The 19,574-nt window shown below is 41.8% G+C and overlaps 1 protein-coding gene across 3 annotated transcripts in view; it reads left to right on the top strand.

Moving 5' to 3' along the window:
* The window catches only part of NCOA7 (nuclear receptor coactivator 7), a 190,584-nt gene extending 182,582 nt beyond the window's left edge, over positions 1–8,002 (top strand). For all 3 annotated transcript variants that reach the window (XM_075554596.1, XM_075554598.1, XM_075554595.1), the window contains exons 13-16: positions 2,757–2,909; positions 4,818–4,913; positions 5,509–5,582; positions 5,950–8,002. In XM_075554596.1, coding sequence (XP_075410711.1) covers positions 2,757–2,909; positions 4,818–4,913; positions 5,509–5,582; positions 5,950–6,085 — 459 coding nt within the window. In that variant the 3' untranslated portion in view covers positions 6,086–8,002. The remainder of the gene's footprint in view (positions 1–2,756; positions 2,910–4,817; positions 4,914–5,508; positions 5,583–5,949) is intronic.
* Positions 8,003–19,574: the final 11,572 nt, after the last annotated feature.

The raw sequence follows: 19,574 nt of genomic DNA, 5'->3' as shown, positions 1-19,574 counted from the left end.
TGTTTAAACCTTCAGAAAGGAATCTCTTAAACTTTCCTCACCCATTTAGCTTAGAAACATGAAGTTGTAGAGACCTTAAAGGATCATTAGAGACCCTGAACAATGCAAACAATATGAGGGGGTACCCCGCCAAAACTGATTTTTCCCCCCCAAAGCTATGTATTTAAATGTTTGGTTGTTTTTTTGTTTTTTGTTTTTACAAAACAACCTTATCTCCTTTAAAAGTACTCTCTATTAAACTTAATACATTTGTCAAATCTGCAATTCCATTCTTGGAAACATTTTTTGAACTCATCTGTTTGGATGACTGACAGCAGCTCCCTAATTTTTCTTCACTTCTTCTACATTGTCAAATAGCTGTCCATTCATGTTCCTCTTAATCAGTGGAAACAAAAAAAGTTTCATGGAGTGAGGTCAGGTAAGTAAGGTATGTGGGGCAAGGAGAGGCATGCTATTTTTTTGGCCCAAAACTAGCACACTGAGATGGCTGTGAGCAGGTACATTTTCATGGTGGCAAAACCAGTCACCCATTTCCCACACATCGGGCCTTTTTTGTCACATACTGTTACACAATCTTTTCAGAACCTCTAAATGAAAAGCTTGATTAACAGCCTGACCTGGTGGAATGATCTCCAAATGCATGAGAAGTTGACAGTTCAGGAAGTTGACAGACGTCTAGAATGAGGTTTGTCATCAATCAACATTTCACCTTTTTTGAAATGAGAAAACCACTCGTATACTTGAGTATTTTCCCATAGCGCTGTCCTCATAAACTGTGTTCAACATCACAACAGTTTCTGCGGCATTTTTCCAGAGCAGACAACAAAATTTCACAGCCACACGCTATTCTCTTAAACTGGCCATCACCAAAAATGGGGTTTGAGCGCAATTGCTCCTATGAAAAAATACACACCGACCAATGAGAACCTTCCCAGGCGACGCCACAGAGAGCACTAACTCAGAGCAAGTTGCTTGATGCCCGCCTGGAGGGGATAATGCATAATCTGAAAGCTCCACCAGTGGAGCTCTTTTCCTTTTTGGGGGTGGGCCGGGGGTGGGGGTGGGTCTGCTGTGTATATTCTCAGCAACAACAACCAACCAAATAAAATTATATTTAGAAAGAGCAAGGGGGAGGGAAAGTGAAGAGATTCAAATCTGCCCAGAAGGCCCTGGGGAAAGCCTGGAGATCTATTTCTAAGAAACCAGCCATTGGAAGCTGATAGAACACTATTCTATTCTAACTGGCGCACAGAGGTTCTCATGAGATTGAGCTGAATACAGCACTGGTTAAAGAGTCAAGTTCAATACCCTCACTTAACAAAATAGTCCATGAAAACCCAAGTAGGCCAGGGGACTTGACTAAGCAGTTACAGAGGTGGGATTAATATCGGTAGTAGAACTGATTTTAAGTACTCTGAAGGATCTAGCATTTTGCGGTAGAATACGCAGTATGCCGCTGACCACAGAGATGGTGGTTCACACCCACCACTTGTTCCTTGGGAGGAAGATGAGGTTGTCTGCTCCTGTAAGGTCTTGCAGAGCCTCAGAAACCCCACACAGCGTTGCTATGAGCCAGAATCAACTCCATGGCAGCGAGTTTGGGATTTTTTTCTTGTTTTGTTTTGTTTCTGTTACCCACCTTGGTTATGGTTTGGAAGATATACTCATTATTGACATTTATGGTAAATAAGGTAAAACTTACTGTAGATGAAGGATAAAGATGCCATGAAGACAGACGACGTCTAACTGCTGTGTCATCATGCCAGGTTTCAGCTCATCATACTCCCATGTGACAGGAGGGAACCTGCCCATAAGGCTTTCTAGGGTGGGGATTTATGCAGGAGCTAATTGCCAAGTCTCTTTTCTGCAGAACCCCTGAGTGAGTAATGCAGCAAATACTTTCGTGTTTGGATTAACCTCTGAGTACTTACTGATTGCACCACCAGGATGCCTTCCATCTAATTCCTGGCTTTTGCTTCTGTGGAAAGTTACAGTTCTCATTAGAAGCTCTGAGTCTATAAGGTCTGGTAGAAGTCGGGTTAGAGCAGCGGTTCTCAACCTGTGGATCGTGACCCCTTGTGGGATGGGGTGTGTCGAATGATCCTTTCACAGGGGTCGCCCGATTCATAACAGTAACAAACTTACAGTGATGAAGTAGCAGTGAAAATAGTTTTATGGTTGGGGAGGTCACTACAACACAAGGAACTGTATGAAAGGACCGTGGCATTAGGAAGATTGAGAACCACTGGGTTAAGGGTAAAAAAGTAAGAGCTTGTGCCTAGTTCATACCTAATTATCAAGCTAGACACGGATTCTTCTCAGCATGGCCAGAGAGGGAAGAGCGTGCCCTTGACATCTCCCTGCCAAGGTAAACACTGCTAGCACAGTGCTTGTCCCTTATCTTTCTGGGTTTATAAGGAGCCTTGGTCCAGTGGGTTAAGTGCTAGGTGAACCAAAAAAGGTCAGTGGTTCAAATCCATCAGCCACTCAGAGTAAGATGAGACTGACTGCTTCAGTCCAGATTTATGGCCGTGGACATCCCAGTTCTGCTCGGTCAAGTCATATTGCTATGAGATGGAATCAACTCAATAAAGGGGTTTCTTGGTTTATAATAGCAAATATTTGGCAGAACAAAAAGGGAGCAGCATCTAAGTACATACAGGAGTTAGATTCCCCAGGCAGTTGCGTTGCGCCACAAGGTTTTGAGCGATTTGTGGGTGACTTATTTGTTTACATCTCCATCTTTGGGTTTGCAGCTGGCCCGACGCCTTCCAGCCAGGGTACAGGGGTATCCGTGGAGGCTTGCGTACAGCACACTGGAGCACGGGACCAGCTTAAAAACACTCTATCGGAAGTCAGCATCACTAGATAGTCCTGTCTTACTGGTCATCAAGGATATGGATAATCAGGTAAGCCTGCTGCTGCCATAGAACACCCATATTTTATGAAGATTTTCAGATTTTCACGGTAGGACACAGATTCGTGTAGTTGTTGAGAAAATCAGTGATCTTAATCCAGTTGGGTTGCTGTTGTTGTTGGGTGTGGTCAAGCCCATTCCAGCTCATCGTAATGCAGAAAGAAACAGCGGAGCTCTGTGGAGTGCCTGTGTGCGCCAGGCACTGTTCTAGGCACTGCATTCAAAGCTGCCGTGTCTTTATAGAGCTTATGTTCTACAGGAGACAAAAGACACTCAACAAGAATGTAAATCAAGTGCGTCCATTAAAAAGACAAAGAAGCTACCTGGTCTCGTAACATCCGAGCCCATTCTTCTAGTCAACTCATCTTCTTCATTTTTGCTGACTCTCGGCCAAGGACGCTGTCCCTTTCCCACGCCCAGCTCTGTGGGATGAATGAAGCCCTGCCACCCTCACTTTGAAGGTGGAGTCCAGCTGCCCTGCTCTGGACGTGGATTTGTTCGATTTTCTGGCAGTCCATAATAGATGCAGTATTCTCTGCCAGCCTCACGTTTGAATGCAGCGGTTCATCTTCTGTCTTCCTTTTACATTGCCCAGCCTTTGCATGCATGGGACAGCTTAGCAGCAACTCACGGCCTTGGACTTGATGCTGACTCATAGCAACTTTATAGGACAAGCTAGAACTGAGTAGAAAGCCTCATCTTTCTCCCGGAGTGTTAACACTTGGTTTGGAACTGCTGACCTAGGGGTTAACAACCCAATATGTAACTGTGACACCACGGTTCTTATATGCATGAGGCGATTACAAATATGATGACCTAAGTCAAGCACACCTTGCTCCTGAAGGTGACATTTTTGCTTTTTAACAATACCTTTTGCAAAAGATTTGACCAGCATAGTACAACATTTAAATTCTTGACTGTGGACTGCTGTTTTCAGAAGGAAGCATTGATTCTGGATCCAAGGAGAATGAAATCCTTGACAGCTTCAGTCTTTTCTCTGTTTCTCGTGATGCTGCCTGCTGGTCCCATTATGAGATTGCAAGCCACAACTTTGTAACAGATTGACAGACACGGGGTGGAGTCCAGTTATAGTGGTTTTCAAATAGTCTGACTTTGTAGAGAACTTTCCATGAGAACACTGTGTCCAGAGTGGGGTTTTAAATAGAGAGCACATCCGAATCATGATCAAAATCCATGCTTAGCCCATCACTCCCCCTGTAAGTTTTGATCAGGACCCGAGCAGAAGAATAGGAAGATGAAAGAGAAGACATGCTTCCTCTTCTGAAAACGGTACTGCTTAAGGGACTGGGCTCTCCTCCCCATCTCCCAACAACAAACAGTAACATAGAAAGATCCTGGATGTTAGCATATAGACATTCATTTTAAGGTTCATAATATGGGAATTTCATAAAGTCATTTCAGAGGAGTCATGTTAAGCATATTACTATTGATAAGAATAGGAATTTAGGTTTTACAAATCAAAGGGCAGGGATAGTTTCTTTAGGGCTATGTCTGGCCTTGATTATAGACCACATTTCTGTGTTCAATCTCTCGCTCCTTGTTGAATAGTGCCCATATTTGTGGTTTCACAAACAGAAATTTGTCGTCACAGTGGGTTGTACCAGTCTTTTAAACTGGAACAGTCTTGGCCCTTGACAGACAAGTCTCTAAGCTTCATCTGATGGATTTTCCATGCACCAGGGAGCCTGGGTACCAGTTAGAGCTGGGGACATGTTGGTTACTCCTTTGCTGTTGGCCTTTTTAATTTTAGAGCTTTTGATCCTTATTAAAAGGAATACAGTGAAATCTGAGAGCAGGATTGTGTCAAAATATTTCAGAAAACTTTTCTTTGTGCGATAAGAGTTTGAAAATAGGTAACATTTCTGTTTTGTTTTGATAGATTTTTGGAGCATACGCAACACATCCTTTCAGGTTCAGTGACCACTACTATGGCACAGGCGAAACTTTCCTCTACACTTTTAGCCCCAATTTCAAGGTAATGAGATGTGAAGAAATCCCCACCCTCCCAAGGTTGCCATCTCAGGAGTGGGGTGGCAACAAGGGTGGGTGTGGAGCAAGGGTTGGCCTATGGTCTCATGTTGGCTTAGCTAGCCGTAAATCACACTCCATCCTGGGCCAGCATTTCTAGACTGTAACACACTGCTTAGAGTCTCCTTTCACTGCCGTTGAATCCAGCTGTTACTTGCCAAGACTGTACTTCTTCATGGGAGTAGAAAGCCTGTCTTTCTTGCAAGGAGCAAGAGTGGCTGGCGGTTTTCTACTGCTGCTAACCTTGTAAGTAGCCCAACCTGTGACCAGCTTAGGTCAGCAGAACTTTCTGATCCCAGGCCTTAGCAATTCCTCTTGTACCTAGTCTGGGATCCAGAGGGGGACCAGGTCTGGCGGCCCAGTGCCTGAAAGGCCTTTCCCTTTGGATTGCTGATCCTGCAGTGGCCCAGGTTCTTCTGTCTGGAGCCTCCTCAGCCAGTAGGCTGGTCCCTTTGAATACACAGATGGTATCTTCGTACTCCCTCTTTGTTCGTTCTCTTGATTAAAATACGTGTCCTCTCTTTTGCTTTTCTACCCTCAAGGTCTTTAAATGGAGTGGAGAAAACTCATACTTTATCAATGGAGACATAAGTTCGTTAGAACTTGGTGGAGGAGGGTAAGCTTTTGATGTTGTTGTGTTTAATTTACACCTGACCAGAGTAGCTGTGTTTTGACTCAAGTAACCAAAACCAAGATGCCAGGTGATTTTCACTAGTCCACGTATTTCAAATAATCAGGACAGTGGCCTAACACATGACACTAAGAATCCAATGACTTAAGTATGAGTGTCGTTGAGGAACTACTGCCACTGGTCGTTTGGGAAAGATGGCCATCTAAGTGAACCGAAGGGAATGCCTTCTTTGTTTGCTAAGCAGTGTCGAGTTCCCTCTGTTTCCAGAAGGCAGGGGAGGAGACGGGGTCAAGGGAAGACAGAGAGTATGCCGCACATGATTCACATGATTTTGTTATTGCCCTGTTTCCAGGGGACGGTTTGGTTTATGGCTGGATGCTGACTTGTACCATGGACGGAGCAATCCCTGCAGCACCTTCAATAATGACATTCTTTCTAAGAAGGAAGACTTCATAGTTCAGGACCTCGAGGTGTGGACATTTGAGTGAAACTGAGACCGCCTTAAGAGAAGAACATTGAAAGACTGGATTTCATCAGCTTCCCTCAAGTTGGCTGGCTGACCAGAGCTCCAGCCCAGGCTGCTCACCCATCACAGTGCTTGCTTTCTGCCTCCCGTGGGAGTCTCGCCACACTGCAGGAAAGACTGGAAAGGCCTACGTGGCGGGCAAGCACTAACGAACGACATTTGAGGTCCTGCCTCCTTGGAATCCATCTTGTGAGGAATCAGAGTGTTTATAGACGTATGAGTTGAATGCAATTTTTATTTTGGTAACTGTGAAAAAAAGATACTGTGGAAATATATATATGCCTTGGGTATTTATCAGCATCATTTTCATTACCAAAATGTATAGCATACTATTGTTTGCCATGCAAGGGGTCTCACTTAGTAAAATGAAAGTACATACCTTCTAAAGGGGGAATGTTGATTTTTTTTAAAAACATTTATTTATTATTTCTAATACGTTGTCTGGAATGTGTTGGCAGTTGTTTTATTTTTCTCTTTTAATGTGTCAAATCTTGAAAAACATGTATAGATTTTATGCTGTGTTTTGCCAACAAGTTCATTTGATTTATAAAATTTTATATTGAATTTTTTGCCCTAGTTGTTTAGGGTGGTATGTCTTTAGAAGCATATGTATATCGAGTGCATAATTTTGAATTTTTAAAAATTCATCACCAATGCTCCTTGGTTTGACTAGTGTAGGCCATTAGAAAGGTACATTTTTACTTACCCTGGACAGATTTCAATACATGTGTGAAGAAAAGCCATCTTTCACAACCATAAAATAAAGTTGATAAAAATGCATCTCTTTGTGAACCTGCACTTAAAACAAACTACTCTTGAGAAGAAAATGTTTTACTGCTTATAAAATCATGTGTCTTTAAAAACTTAAGTTCAAGGTATGTTTTCCATAATTCCCCCCACCCTCCCCCAAGTATTTACCTTAAGCAGCTTTTTGTTTTAAAAAGAACTGAATGTTTAACTTTTAAACATCAAATGAGAAATTTTAACTGAGTCCAATAGTCTTCCTTAGTTCTGTACTCTCTTATGTGAAGGAAGAAATGCAGAGACATGCATCCATACCAAAACTGGAAGAAAAAGGAAAACTTTTTTTCACATCACTAAATAGTTCTTTGTTAAAATAGCACTTTGTCAACAATTTAACCAATCTTACTGATTGCCAGACTTTGATGAAGAAAGCCAAAGACTGCTAATGTTAAAAAAAAAAAAAAAGTCAAAATAATAGCCAAAGCTGAGAAGTGGTCTGTCCTAAATTATATCCCTCTTGATCTTAGAGGGGGAAATTAATAAGTAGTATTTGGATACTTGTCCATTGATTTTCTCTTTTTCACATTCTTGGAATACTAGATTTAGACTTGCAGAGTGATTTTCTTTATTCTTCCTTTTAGATAATTCATAAAAGGGAACAAACAGAAATTGCCAAGTAGTCTCCTGTCAAATCTGTAATCAGTGGACGGTAGTCACAGTCCAGGCAATTGAAAGTAAATACTGTAAACTCTCAAACCTGTAGCCTGGGCGTGCCCGTCACCCATGGCCTATTGCGATCGGAACTGTAGATTAACAAGCTCCTGGCAGTTTGTCTTTAACCTGCTTCCTCAATAATGTTTGGATGATAGATACCAGGAGTGTCTTGTGATGATCATATTTACCATTTATGCCATTGGCCACCATGTGCTATTCGCAAATGCAATGGTCATCCTGCATACGGCTCACTCCTGCCTAGTTTAGTCCGTGATACTAGTGAGCACCTGCCCAGATGCTGTGTCCTCTATCTAAAACAGTATTGTTCAGTCAGAAATATGTGGCCGTTCATTTATGGATATTGAATATATGTAATGCAGTACTCTCCCATTATTTTCAATAAAGGAAATTTATGCATTCAGTGTGATTTTCTTTCCTGAGAATTCCTTCCATGGGGACTTGTCATGGGAAAGGGCGCAGCAGCACCCAGTAGTAAGTGAAGAGCAGTACTTACATGTTCATTGCCACCCTGGCAGCTCCCACTTTATTCGATTCCTAGAACCAGCCTCTGAAGAACTGTACCTTCTGTTGCTATTTGGGACCGCTCTGGGCTCTGTCTACCAGCACCTTCTCTGTTCTTCCAGACTTTCTGAGTCGTCGTCTTAGCATCGCTCTTGATCAGTTTTCTAATTTCCACGAGAAGCATGCTAACATATTTGCATCATCTTGTTGGTTTCACTGCATCTTCACGGCCAACCTGACACCAAGCTAAAGAAGAAGAGCCCCAACTCATCTGTATTGTCGCCTGAGTCTTCAGTTCATACGTTTCATATGAAAGAATTTGGCGGGAAAGGGCATCCACATGTTTCATCAGCCTCCGTTGAAAATCATTTCGCCTCTGTGCTGTGAGCAGCCAGGGGCACCTGGTGTCAGAAATATGCTTGCCCTTCACAGCCTCTCCCCTTCCTGGACATGTCCAGTTTCGGAGGCATGTGAAACAGAACTAATCATGAACTACTCCATCTGAGGAAGGCATCGAGAATCTCAAGCTAGAAAGGGAAGCTAAAACTAATGACCTTCTTAAGATGACTAACCCATTTCTACCAAGATCATCAGATGAAACAAAGAGAGGCTGTTAAAAGGCTAGGGAAATTCCAGAAAACGAAAGGACAGCCCCACGCACTTCTGGTGTAAATATACAAAATACATGTAAGTACTTCCTTCTGCCCAATTAGGTCACATGTATTTTTCTCCCTCTGGGGAAGTCCTAGCCTCAAGGGACCACGTCCTCTGCTTCCATCTTCTTGTCTATAACCGTCTTTAGCACGGTTCCTATGAGTCTTTTCAGTGGGAAAAGCAAGCTTCACAATGGACCCCCCAAATCTAAGGGCTTCCATCACTCCTTTCTATCGCAAGTTTCTAAGGGTTCAAAATACAGTCATCCAAATGGCCTTTCTTGGCGGGGGGGGGGGCGGGCGGGGGGTTGTCTTTCATCTTGCGAGATCAGCACTGTACAAAAGAACTTTCAGAAAAGACAGAAATATCCCACAAATTTCCACTATACGATAGTCACTAACCATATGCAGCTTTGAGTACTTGAAATGTGACTTAAGTGACGTGGGATTTTGTTTTGTTTTATTTGGGGGATTTTCTTTTAAAAATGTATTTCAATTCAAATAGCCAACTGTGGGCAGCATTACCATATTGCCTAGTGTGGCTCTCGATCAAGATGTGAATGCCCAGTCATATTTCCATTAGCAATGACCTCGCACTAGAACGCCTACACCAGAAGGAAACCTTTGCTCTCAAACACTCTTGTCTCTGCCATTATGGATCTTCACACAGTCGATGGCCCCTTAGGTGTGGGTGCGTGGATAACCACAACATGTCAACAACAAAACAGCGACCCCAGTGTGTTTCAGAGTAGAACGGTTTTCTTTTTTCCCCAGGTTTTATTGGCACTTCTTTCACATATACTATTCAATAGTTCAACCATAACAAGAAGAGTTGGACGCTCTTTACCACAATTTTAAAACATGTTCTTTTTCCATAGGATGTTCAGTGGCTATAACCTTACAGAAATAAATTGCTAGACCATTTTGCTGTAGCACCACTGAGTGGATTTGAAACATCACCCTTTCTGTTAGGTGAGTGCTTTTGAGCCACCCAGCCAAGCACTAAGGCGCTTGAGACGTGAATTCCTCCATAGTCGTGTCATACTAAAAATGTAGACCTCTGTGGGAATTATGGGATTCATCCCTAACCAAATATGTTCTCTAATCAAATGTAATATGGATTTCTTTGAATACCCAGGCCTTTTCACATTAAGTTTTGCTGGCCTGGGTGTTACTATTCCAGTATTTTAATACGCCTCTATTACAAACACCCCACTGCTCACAGAGCACTTTGTCACAGGCCTCGCCAGGGATCCATTCAAAACTCATAAGGGACACAAGGGAAGAAAAGGGAAGGACTCCCTCCATCTGCACGATGACGCATAGACACAACCAGGAGTAACGGAAGGCCGGACAACGCCTTAGTGCTATTCAGTAACTAATTTTCCTTACCAAGTGTTCCAGGTGGAATGACCACGAGCTCAGAGAATCTACCTCCGTGTGGTAAAGGGTCTTCACTGTGCACTGTTAGAGGAACCCAGTGGTGTCATGATTATGCTGTGAGCTGCATGGATGGGCTGTGGAACCCCCAGCAGCTCCCTGCAACAAACACCGGGCTTCCGACTATAAACTGTTACATAGTCTGGCAGTGAGTTTGGTTTTTTATCAACAGTTACAGTAAAGGATCATCCAAACACACCAGCGAGGCCATTACATAGCCCAGTGTTACGTTGACCCTTAACAAAGGGCCCGTCATTTGACCAACCTTTCTATTTCTCGGGTTGCCAAAGATATCCCTGATCTCGTTTGACGTAATCCTTAAGGGAAATGCTAAGCTAGAAACGCCCAGCCTTGTTCATGTTCAACATACTTGGCTGGAAAGGCATGTTTTCTCATGCCTCTTCAACTGAAAAAACTCTACTTTCCTTGATACTATCTTGAAAAAATTGAAATCCAGGCAATTTGAACCTTCAATTTCCATAATTCTCAACTGACCAATGGATCCACTACCTTCTGCCTAAAAGTTGACTGAGTTGAGATTTTTGAAGTCTTCAATTAACAATAAGAATATTCTTACAAAGATGTCTGGTAGAGATATTGACGTCAAGATGGAGTGCTGTTAAATGGGTCCTTAATTGTTTCACCCTGAACAACGTCAGTCTTGTGCTTTCATAAAAGCCATGCCTCATGAGATCTTCCGAAACATGGATAGATATGGCATGGGAGATCAGATCCTCAAAGAGAGGTTTAGCATACAAGGTTCCGGGGAACACTGGCATAGATCTCTTTCAAACTATATCATTAGGCGATTCCTCCATTAGAAGCTATTTATTTAACAAATACCATAGTGCTTACTTTATGCCAGGTACCACTTTAAATGTTAATAATCATGCCAGGCATGGAGTGATTGTTATCATTATCCCCACATTACAGACACAGGAACTGGGACACCAAGGTTCAATAGCCTATGATGCAACACCACATAACTAGTAAACTCCAGAGCTGAGATTCAAACTCAAGGACTCCGATACTGAGTTGAAGCTCTTAGCTATTGCTCCCTCTCAGGCTTTAGGAACTTTCAACTCTATTTGGTTGATAGTTATTGCTGCAGAGTAGACATCACCCAACTCATAGTGACCGCACAGGACGGAACTTCTCCACAGGGTTTCTGAAGCTCTTCATCTTAATGGGAACAGACGATCTCATCTTTCTCCTGCAGAGAGTGGCTGGTAGGTTTGAACTGCCAACCTTGTGGTTACCAGCCCAACATTTATCCCACGGTCCCACCAGAGCTCCTTTAGCTGAGTGATCTGTAAGCATTTTATGTCACTTTTATAATGTAGAAATAAGAATATATTTGTATACTGTTTTTAGTTTTCCCTTTTAATTTACGTAAATTAAGAAGGACAATGCTTTATATCAGTATATACAGATTTACTTCATTTTTCATTGCATGGATCTGTCAATTAACCAACTTTTCTTAATGAACTTTGTTTTTTATTTTTGCTACTAATAATTCTTAGTAAACAACCTATTACGTACAACTTTGTGTATTTGTGCATTGCATAGCCAGAATAATATTTGGAAGTGAATCAGAAAGTGTGTGCGTCATTTTAAAGCTACTGCTATCTTACTTTACAGCATTTACGTTGCTGGTTTACTGTGCTCAGGAAGCTAGTTGCTGGTTACCCCATACCCTCACTGCTACTGATTATTGTCAATCTTAAAAAAAAATTGCCCAAGATTATATTTTGTTTATTTTTCATTCTTTAAGAATGAATGAGGTTAAACATTTCCCCACTTGAATATTAACTATTTGTCTTATTTTGTGGATAGTCTGTACATTTTTCCACTGGAATATTTGTCTTTTTCTCATTGATTTGTAAATATTCTTTATATACCAAAAAAAATCAGTCCTTTTTATATACCTATGCTTGTTGAAATATTTTGCTCAGTTTCTGTTTTCAAAACACTTGCCTTTTTAATACATAAGTGTTAAAATGATATCTTCATCTTTCGATTTTTATTATGATTTCAGGACTATGATTTCTAAGATCAAGTCAAATCTCTTAGACTTGGTTTTCACTTCTCACTGTCCCACCTCCTAAGAGCATGAGTTCACATCACCATGTGCCTCATCTGGTCTTAAATGCTGTGTGCTACAGTACACCCTTCATTCTTCAGAACATTTAGGAATGACCCCATCAACTTTAGCTTGTACATATCAGCATCTTCAGGAAAGGCCCTAGAACAAACATGTTCGCTTTAAATAACATCCTTCGGTGAGTAAGCGCCTTTCCCTTCTCGGTACATGAGGATGGAAGGATTTCTGCTCAAAGCTCTGACCTCCGTCTGAGTGCCTTGCTGAGGAGTAACTAGCATATTAATAATCATGAAGAAAAGCGGGAGCACATGTTTCACTTATTTAGCATGTTGATTACGTCTCCTTTTTATGTGCATTCTCTCTTGATTCTCAAAATGAAAATAGTCCTTTCTAGAGATGAGGAAACACACATATAGCAATGAAGTTCCCAGGGAAACAAAAACAGACTGTGGGTTCAGGGCATGGCACCCCATCAGACTCGGCTGGAAAACACTCCTTAAGGTCAACAAACAGACCTGGAACTATTTATAGGCTTTTATTTTTTTGTCATTGTTTTGTTTTGTTTTGTCTTGTTTTTTTTGTGCTTATTGTCTCTGCATGTCTATCTAATTAACATAGACAGGATAAACAATCTGGAGGATAAAACAACAGAACCAACAGTTCTGGGGGGACACGGCACAGGGGAAGGCATGGGAAATGAAGGAGGGTGCCAACAAACCCAGGGACAGGGAAATCCCTGGGAAAAGTAAGTGATCTAAAATCGATGGTGAGGAGGGCATAGGATGCCTGGTGAGGCTTGATCAAGGGCAATGTAGCCGAGAGGAATTCCTGAAACTCGAGTGAAAGCCAAACATGATAGTGAGAAAGTAAAAGGGAACAGAGGAAAGAGTAGAAGGCTAAGGACATGAATAGAGGTCTAAATAAGGCATGTACATGTGTAAATATATTTATATATAACGATAGAAATTTATATCTATATCCATATATTTTTATGTTAACTATTAAGGTAGCAGACAGACATTGGGCGTCTACTCAAGTACTCCCTCAACTCAAGAACACTTTGTTCTAAAAATCCAGCTTTCTGTGATGCTCACCTTCCTGACATGATCACTAAAGAAAAAATGGGTGCATAAGCAAATGTGGTGAAGAAAGCTGATGAGGCCCGGCTATCAAAAGATGTAGCATCTGGGGTCTAAAAGGCTTGAAGATAAACAAGCTGCCATCTAGCTCAGAAGCAACAAAGTCTACATGGAAAAAGCACACCAGCCTGTGTGATCATGAGGTGTCAATGGGATCATGTATCAGACATCAAAGACCCTGGGGAAAAAATCAAATATTTGTAAAAGAGGGGTATTGCAGAGTGGAGACCCAAAGCCCATCTGTAGACAATTGGACATCCCCTTAGAGAAGAGTCATGAGGAAGAGACAAGCCAGTCAGGGTGCAGTATAGCACTGGTGAAACATACAATTTTCCTCTAGTTCTTTAATGCTTCCTACTCCCTACTTTCATGACCCCAATCCTACCTTACAAATCAGGCTAGATCAGAACATGTACACTGGGACAGACAAGACCTCCAAATACAGGAAATCTGGGACAGATATACCCCTCAGGACCAATAATGAGAGTACTATACCAGGAATTTAAAGGGAAGGTGGAGGCAGGGAGAATGGGGAAACCAATCACAATGATCTGCATATTACCCCCTCCCAGGGGGATGGACAACAGAGAAATGGGTGAAGGAAGACAGGGTTGGTGTAAGACATGAAAAAAAAAGATAAATTATCAAGGGTTCATGAGGGAGGGTGAGTGGGGGAGGGGTAAAATGAGCTGATAGCAAAGGCTCAAGTAGAAATAAATGTTTTGAAAATGATGAGGGCAACATATGAGCAAATTTGTTTGACACAATGGATGGATGTATGGATTGTGATAAGAGCTGTAAGAGCCTCCAATAAAATGATTAAAAAACAGCACACACACACACAAAGGAAAACAATGCCAAGACATATACCAGAAGAGTTGCTGAAAACCAATGGTAACACCAATATCCTAAAAGCTATCAGAGATAAAAGACCCATATGTCCAGACACCAGTGCCATGACATAGGCACCAACTCATGGTGACCTTATATATAATAGAACAAAAGGGAGCCTGGTCCTGTGCAGTCTTCAGGATTATGGCCACATTCCTATCCATTGTTTGGGCTATTGTGTCTTTCCATCTCACTGAGGGCTTCCTAAACTTTTGCTGACCTGATACTTGACCAAACATGATCTTTCTCCAGGAACTGATCTTTCTTGATGACATTTCCAAAGTACCTGACCTGAAGTCTTACTAACCTCACCATCCATTCTGATTGTATTTTTTCTAAGAATACGGAATAGATCATGAGTTTGGTGATCCAGGGTATATATGATCCTTACCAACACCACAGCTTAAGTGGATCAATTCTTCTTCTATTTTTCTTTTTCCCTTAGTTTTTAACTTTTTGTTGTGCATTAAGTGACAGTTTACAGAAAGGGTAGTTTTACATTATAAAATTCATACATATTCTGCTTCAATTGATCCATTGAAGTTCCCATCGCTTATCCCACCTCCCCATTTTTCCTGTTTCCATTCCTCCATCTTTCCAAGCTTTTTGAACTGTGGCCTTGGGTAAATTCTGCCCTTTTGAAGTTAAATGGTTGATTATTCTAATATGTAGGTGAATTCAGTTCCAGACCTGATGGGCCATAAGCTTGGGGGTCCCACCAGTCTCTATCCTAGTAGTAAACTGGTTTTTGGGGTGGGATTTTGAGTTCTTTGTCACATTTTTCTCTGATTCTATCCAGGACCTTTCAATGCAGTCCTATGTAGAGCATATAATAAAGGTAGCTGGGCACCATCTAGGTCTTGTGGTCTCAGCATTGTGGAGACTGGTGTTTATGTGGTCCAATAGATCACTGGACTAATTGTTTCCAAGAGTCTTTTTGATTTTTATCCCTCTATCTTCTTCTGGACAGGGAAAGACCAATATTTGTACCTCATATTTCTACTCACTCTATACACACCACTTAGAATGTAGAACATTGTCTTTGACTTATGCTCTGGATCCCCCAAGGTCCAATGATTCATTCCTTTAAAGTGTTTGGTCTATGCTCCACTACATTCATGGGTATATTTATAGCCAAAGTACATATACACACACAAATATTCTCTGCCAAAACTATACACCCACTCCCCCTCTACTACCTACTCAGCCTGCGTGTCTACCCAGTGTCTACTCCTAGATCCCCACTGTTGCAGGGTTTTGTATAAAACAGTATCTGCCTCTGCTGCTTTTAACTCTTGCAAACCTCCGGTGTGTTTTCCTGCCTCCATCATTTTCCCCCTAACCTTCCTCTTCTTGTTATTGGCTGCCCCTTCATCCAAGTTAACATTTGTTCATGAGGGTATGTGACTTGCCTGACATCACAGAGTTAATGAGCATGAGAGCCAAGATGTCTTCAGTTATGACTGACCCAAGAAGCGAGCTCTAAATCACAATCGTATGGTGGCATTGTCCAGTCTCTTCAACATCTCCAGTGCATGGCTACCTAGACTCTGCTTAACTGCATCATTCAGCAAGATCCTCTACCCTCTATGCAGGGAAGAACTGCTTCCTGGCCAAGAAGCTCTCAATCCCTAGAACCATATCTTATTCATGCTGATCTTCCCAACACCTCCTAGGGTATCCAACACATAGAAAGTCTTCGGTAAAGGCTTGTTGAATTTAACAAAACTGGGGTGCCCAAGCTTTGCAAAACGAGTGACCGAGTGGTTATAAAAATACAGGTTTGCATTCCCAGCTCCCCGTTTCCCCCAATTGTTCACCCCTCACTGAATCACACCTTATGCATCTTTCTTAAGGTAAGCTATTGTGATACTAGGAAGGACGGACACATTCTCTAGTCACCCTTTGGAAGAAGACTGGGGAGGATTTCTGGGGCGTGAGTCACCTCACAGGAGAGATGACCTTCACTAGTTACGGGCATTCCTAAAAATGCAGACTCAAAAGTTGTTCCAGGGCCTAGAGGTGACAGGACACTGTCAAGGAGTCACATTCTGGTGTTCCCAAAGTGAAGTCTAAAAAGTGGACCAGAAAGACATTTGGGAGATCAAACTATTCATGATTTTGCACATAGGTGTTGGGCTCAGGAGAAGATTACAAAGGTTTGTGATATTTCAGATTCTCCAATGATAAACATTTTTGTTGACTTAAGAAGAAAGATTTATCTGGAAAGAAATACAATATTATTTTACAATGAATATTTCTCATAAATTGATAACATGAAAAACAATTAGCCAGCAAGTTGGTACCAGGGAAGTATACAATAAACATACTGAGCAAGAGCTCAGTACCTCCATTTATAAGCAAGAATGCTTTAACTCTAGTGCCTCAGTTTCCTCGCCTACAAATGAGAACAACAGTACCTATCTCAAGTGGATACTTAAATGAATTAACTTATTTAAAGTATTTAGACAAGTATTTAGAAATAAATGTTGCTGCTTATTATTATGAACCCTGTCCCTGTTGGGTATGCATTGGTCAGCTAATTACAAGGTCCAAAGTTCAAACCAACCACCCGGTCTGTGAGAGAAAGATGAAGCTTTCTGTCCCATAAAGGTCTACACCCTCAGAAAAATACAGAGGTAGTTCTATACTGCCTTATGAGTTTGTTATATATTCAAATTCACTCAACTTAAAAAAATAGACACTTATATATCACTGTCATAATTCACAATTGACTTGATTATAAGGTATTTCAGTGGGTTATAAGGTATTTCAATACCTATGAGATATGCAATCATATCCTTCATATTCTTGATATTTATAATTGTTCACTCTTCATTTTATGGGCAATCATTTTGGACATTTAAAATTTTAATTAATTTATTCAAATAAAATACTCTGTCTATTATTTCATTATCTATTTTCTTTTAATTTCAGTTATTTACATTCTCAGTTTAGATAGTTTTTTTTTTAATTTCCCTAGCTCTGTCTCAACCCTTATTTTCCAGCAGTTGGCCAAAAAATTTGCAGACAAAAGTTACCAAGTAATAGCACATACTGTCACACTTCCTCCGTGGGAGAAAGACGAAGCTTTCTGCCCCTGTGAAAAGTTATAACCTCGCACCCCACAAGGGCCGTTCCACACTCTCCTGGAGGCAGCCCCCAATCAGAATCAACTACCTGAGAGAGAATTTGGTGTTCTTTTGTTGTTTTGAAGAAGTACTCAACAAGCATGCATCTCGCCCATCCATTATCTCTCCTAGTCAGTCATTCATTCATAAGAAGCCGAGCCCTTGGGGGAAATGAGTGACAGCCACCTGGCAGGTATAGAACATGAGACCAGAGAGGACGCTTCTACTTCCCTTCAAGCTTGTTTTGCACAAGGCAAGACTAACAGAAGAGAGAAGGTCGAGGAGGGAAGGAGAGCTAGAGAAAACTAGTAGTAGGAGGAGGAGGAGGAGCAGGCAGTCAGACTTCAATCCTGCTTCCACCACGTTGGAGTTGTGTGCCTGACTCATCTGTGAACCCTCCCCAAAGAGCCTCAGAAGAAAGGCCTGGCAAGGAAGCAAGGCCAGGCAATCTGCTTCTGAAAAGTCACAGCCTTGACAAGCCTCCAGAGCAGTTCTATTCTGCGCACAGAGTGACAATAGCTGGCTTCTTTGTTTTCTGCTCATTGATAGGAGCCGTCCCGGAGGGCTTCGACTTAAGGAGAAAGGTATGCTCAGGTTCACCAGGCATACACTTGGGTAATTTATTGCGAGGTAGTCCTGGCAAGGCATGCAAGTAAGACCTCAAGACAGTCGTTGAGCAGTGGACAACTGTACTTGACAATCACCAGCTTGGCTTACATGTTAGATTTCTAACGGTTAGACTCCAGGCTGTTTTCTTCAATGAGTAGACTTGGGGAGCCCCTTGAACTCAGAAAAGGTCCCCTCAAAAGTTGATTAAGGCAAGAAGCATCTCTGCAGGCTCTCGGTTTTCAGAGAGAGAGCCACAGGGACCTTTTGCTTACATCTTCTCCCCAAATGAGCAGAATCCCACACGTTTGCAAATGGTCAGTGCTGTCCTGCCCCACTGTCACTGGTATGCTTTACAGCCAACTTAAGAACATTATTGGATGACGTATTTATGCTTTGTTAGTTTATAGAGATTTAAATAATTGCCAGGTAAGGCACGTTCATATTCTTATTCTTATTTCCTACCTATCTTTCAAGGACAAACTAGATAATTTTAAATGACAAGAATTGTTTAGTGACATATTTATGTCTTGCTAAACTAAAGATATTTGTGTTATATTTCTGTATCTCAGGATGCAGGTACACGGTCCAGTTTAGGGAAGTGATTTACAACATACTTCACATACTTAGATTATCTACAAGGGAGGTCCAAAATGTTCATGGAAGATTCCATGATCTCTTACTTCCACTTTGGCCACAAACTTTTTGAAGTCCCTTCGGCAAACCAAGATGAGATCACCTTTCGCGTGATGTTTAGTTAATGGCTAAAGAATATTATACAAGCAGATCTGTTCCTATAAGTTCAGAAATTCCCTATTTCTCTAAGTGGCATACAGACGTGTGTCAAGGCAGTGTAACAGCATGCGCAGTCATGTCTGCCACGCCGTCAGGAGCATTGCGGCTCCAGGGTGATTGGAGAGCACGCAGACCACACGAGGCGGAACAGGAACGAACGAGGCGGAACAAACAGAACAGGAACAAACGAGGCGGTGCCTGGCAGCAGGGCCCACTCCATCCGTGGAGTGAGACACCTGAAAATACTTCCTTTTCAAAATGATCAAAAAGTCAACTCGGTAATTAGAATAGTATGGCATTCATTAAGACTGATAATTAGCCCTGGCAACTACCATGTTGTGCCTTCAGGACTCCTCCAAACACGTCCTGAAATGGAGCAAGAGGTCCTGGGGTGGAAGAGGATGAGGGAAACCAAGAGATGTGAACCAGAGGGCACCCTGACTTAAGATACATCATTCAAGATAACGATTCGATGTGTTTTAGATTCAAATAGAAAGCAATGGTACTGGAGTCATTCAAGGCCCTCGTCCCCCGACTCCTCTAAGTGCTGAGAGCAGCAAAGTACATCAAGTGAAAAGCCTTGTTATCCTGGTTATATGGATTTCAGAGAGGGCACTTTGAGAATAAAGCTTTCCTTTCCGGTGTTTTGCTTCCACTGGATGGTACTTGAAGTTCTTCACTGTTAAGTCCACAGAATTGTGCCACTGAGACC

The sequence above is a fragment of the Tenrec ecaudatus genome, chromosome 7 (genome assembly GCF_050624435.1).
Source record: "Tenrec ecaudatus isolate mTenEca1 chromosome 7, mTenEca1.hap1, whole genome shotgun sequence".
Classification (NCBI taxonomy): domain Eukaryota; kingdom Metazoa; phylum Chordata; class Mammalia; order Afrosoricida; family Tenrecidae; genus Tenrec; species Tenrec ecaudatus.
Note: the sequence above shows the minus strand (reverse complement) of the source record. Positions and strands in the feature narration are given on the sequence as shown.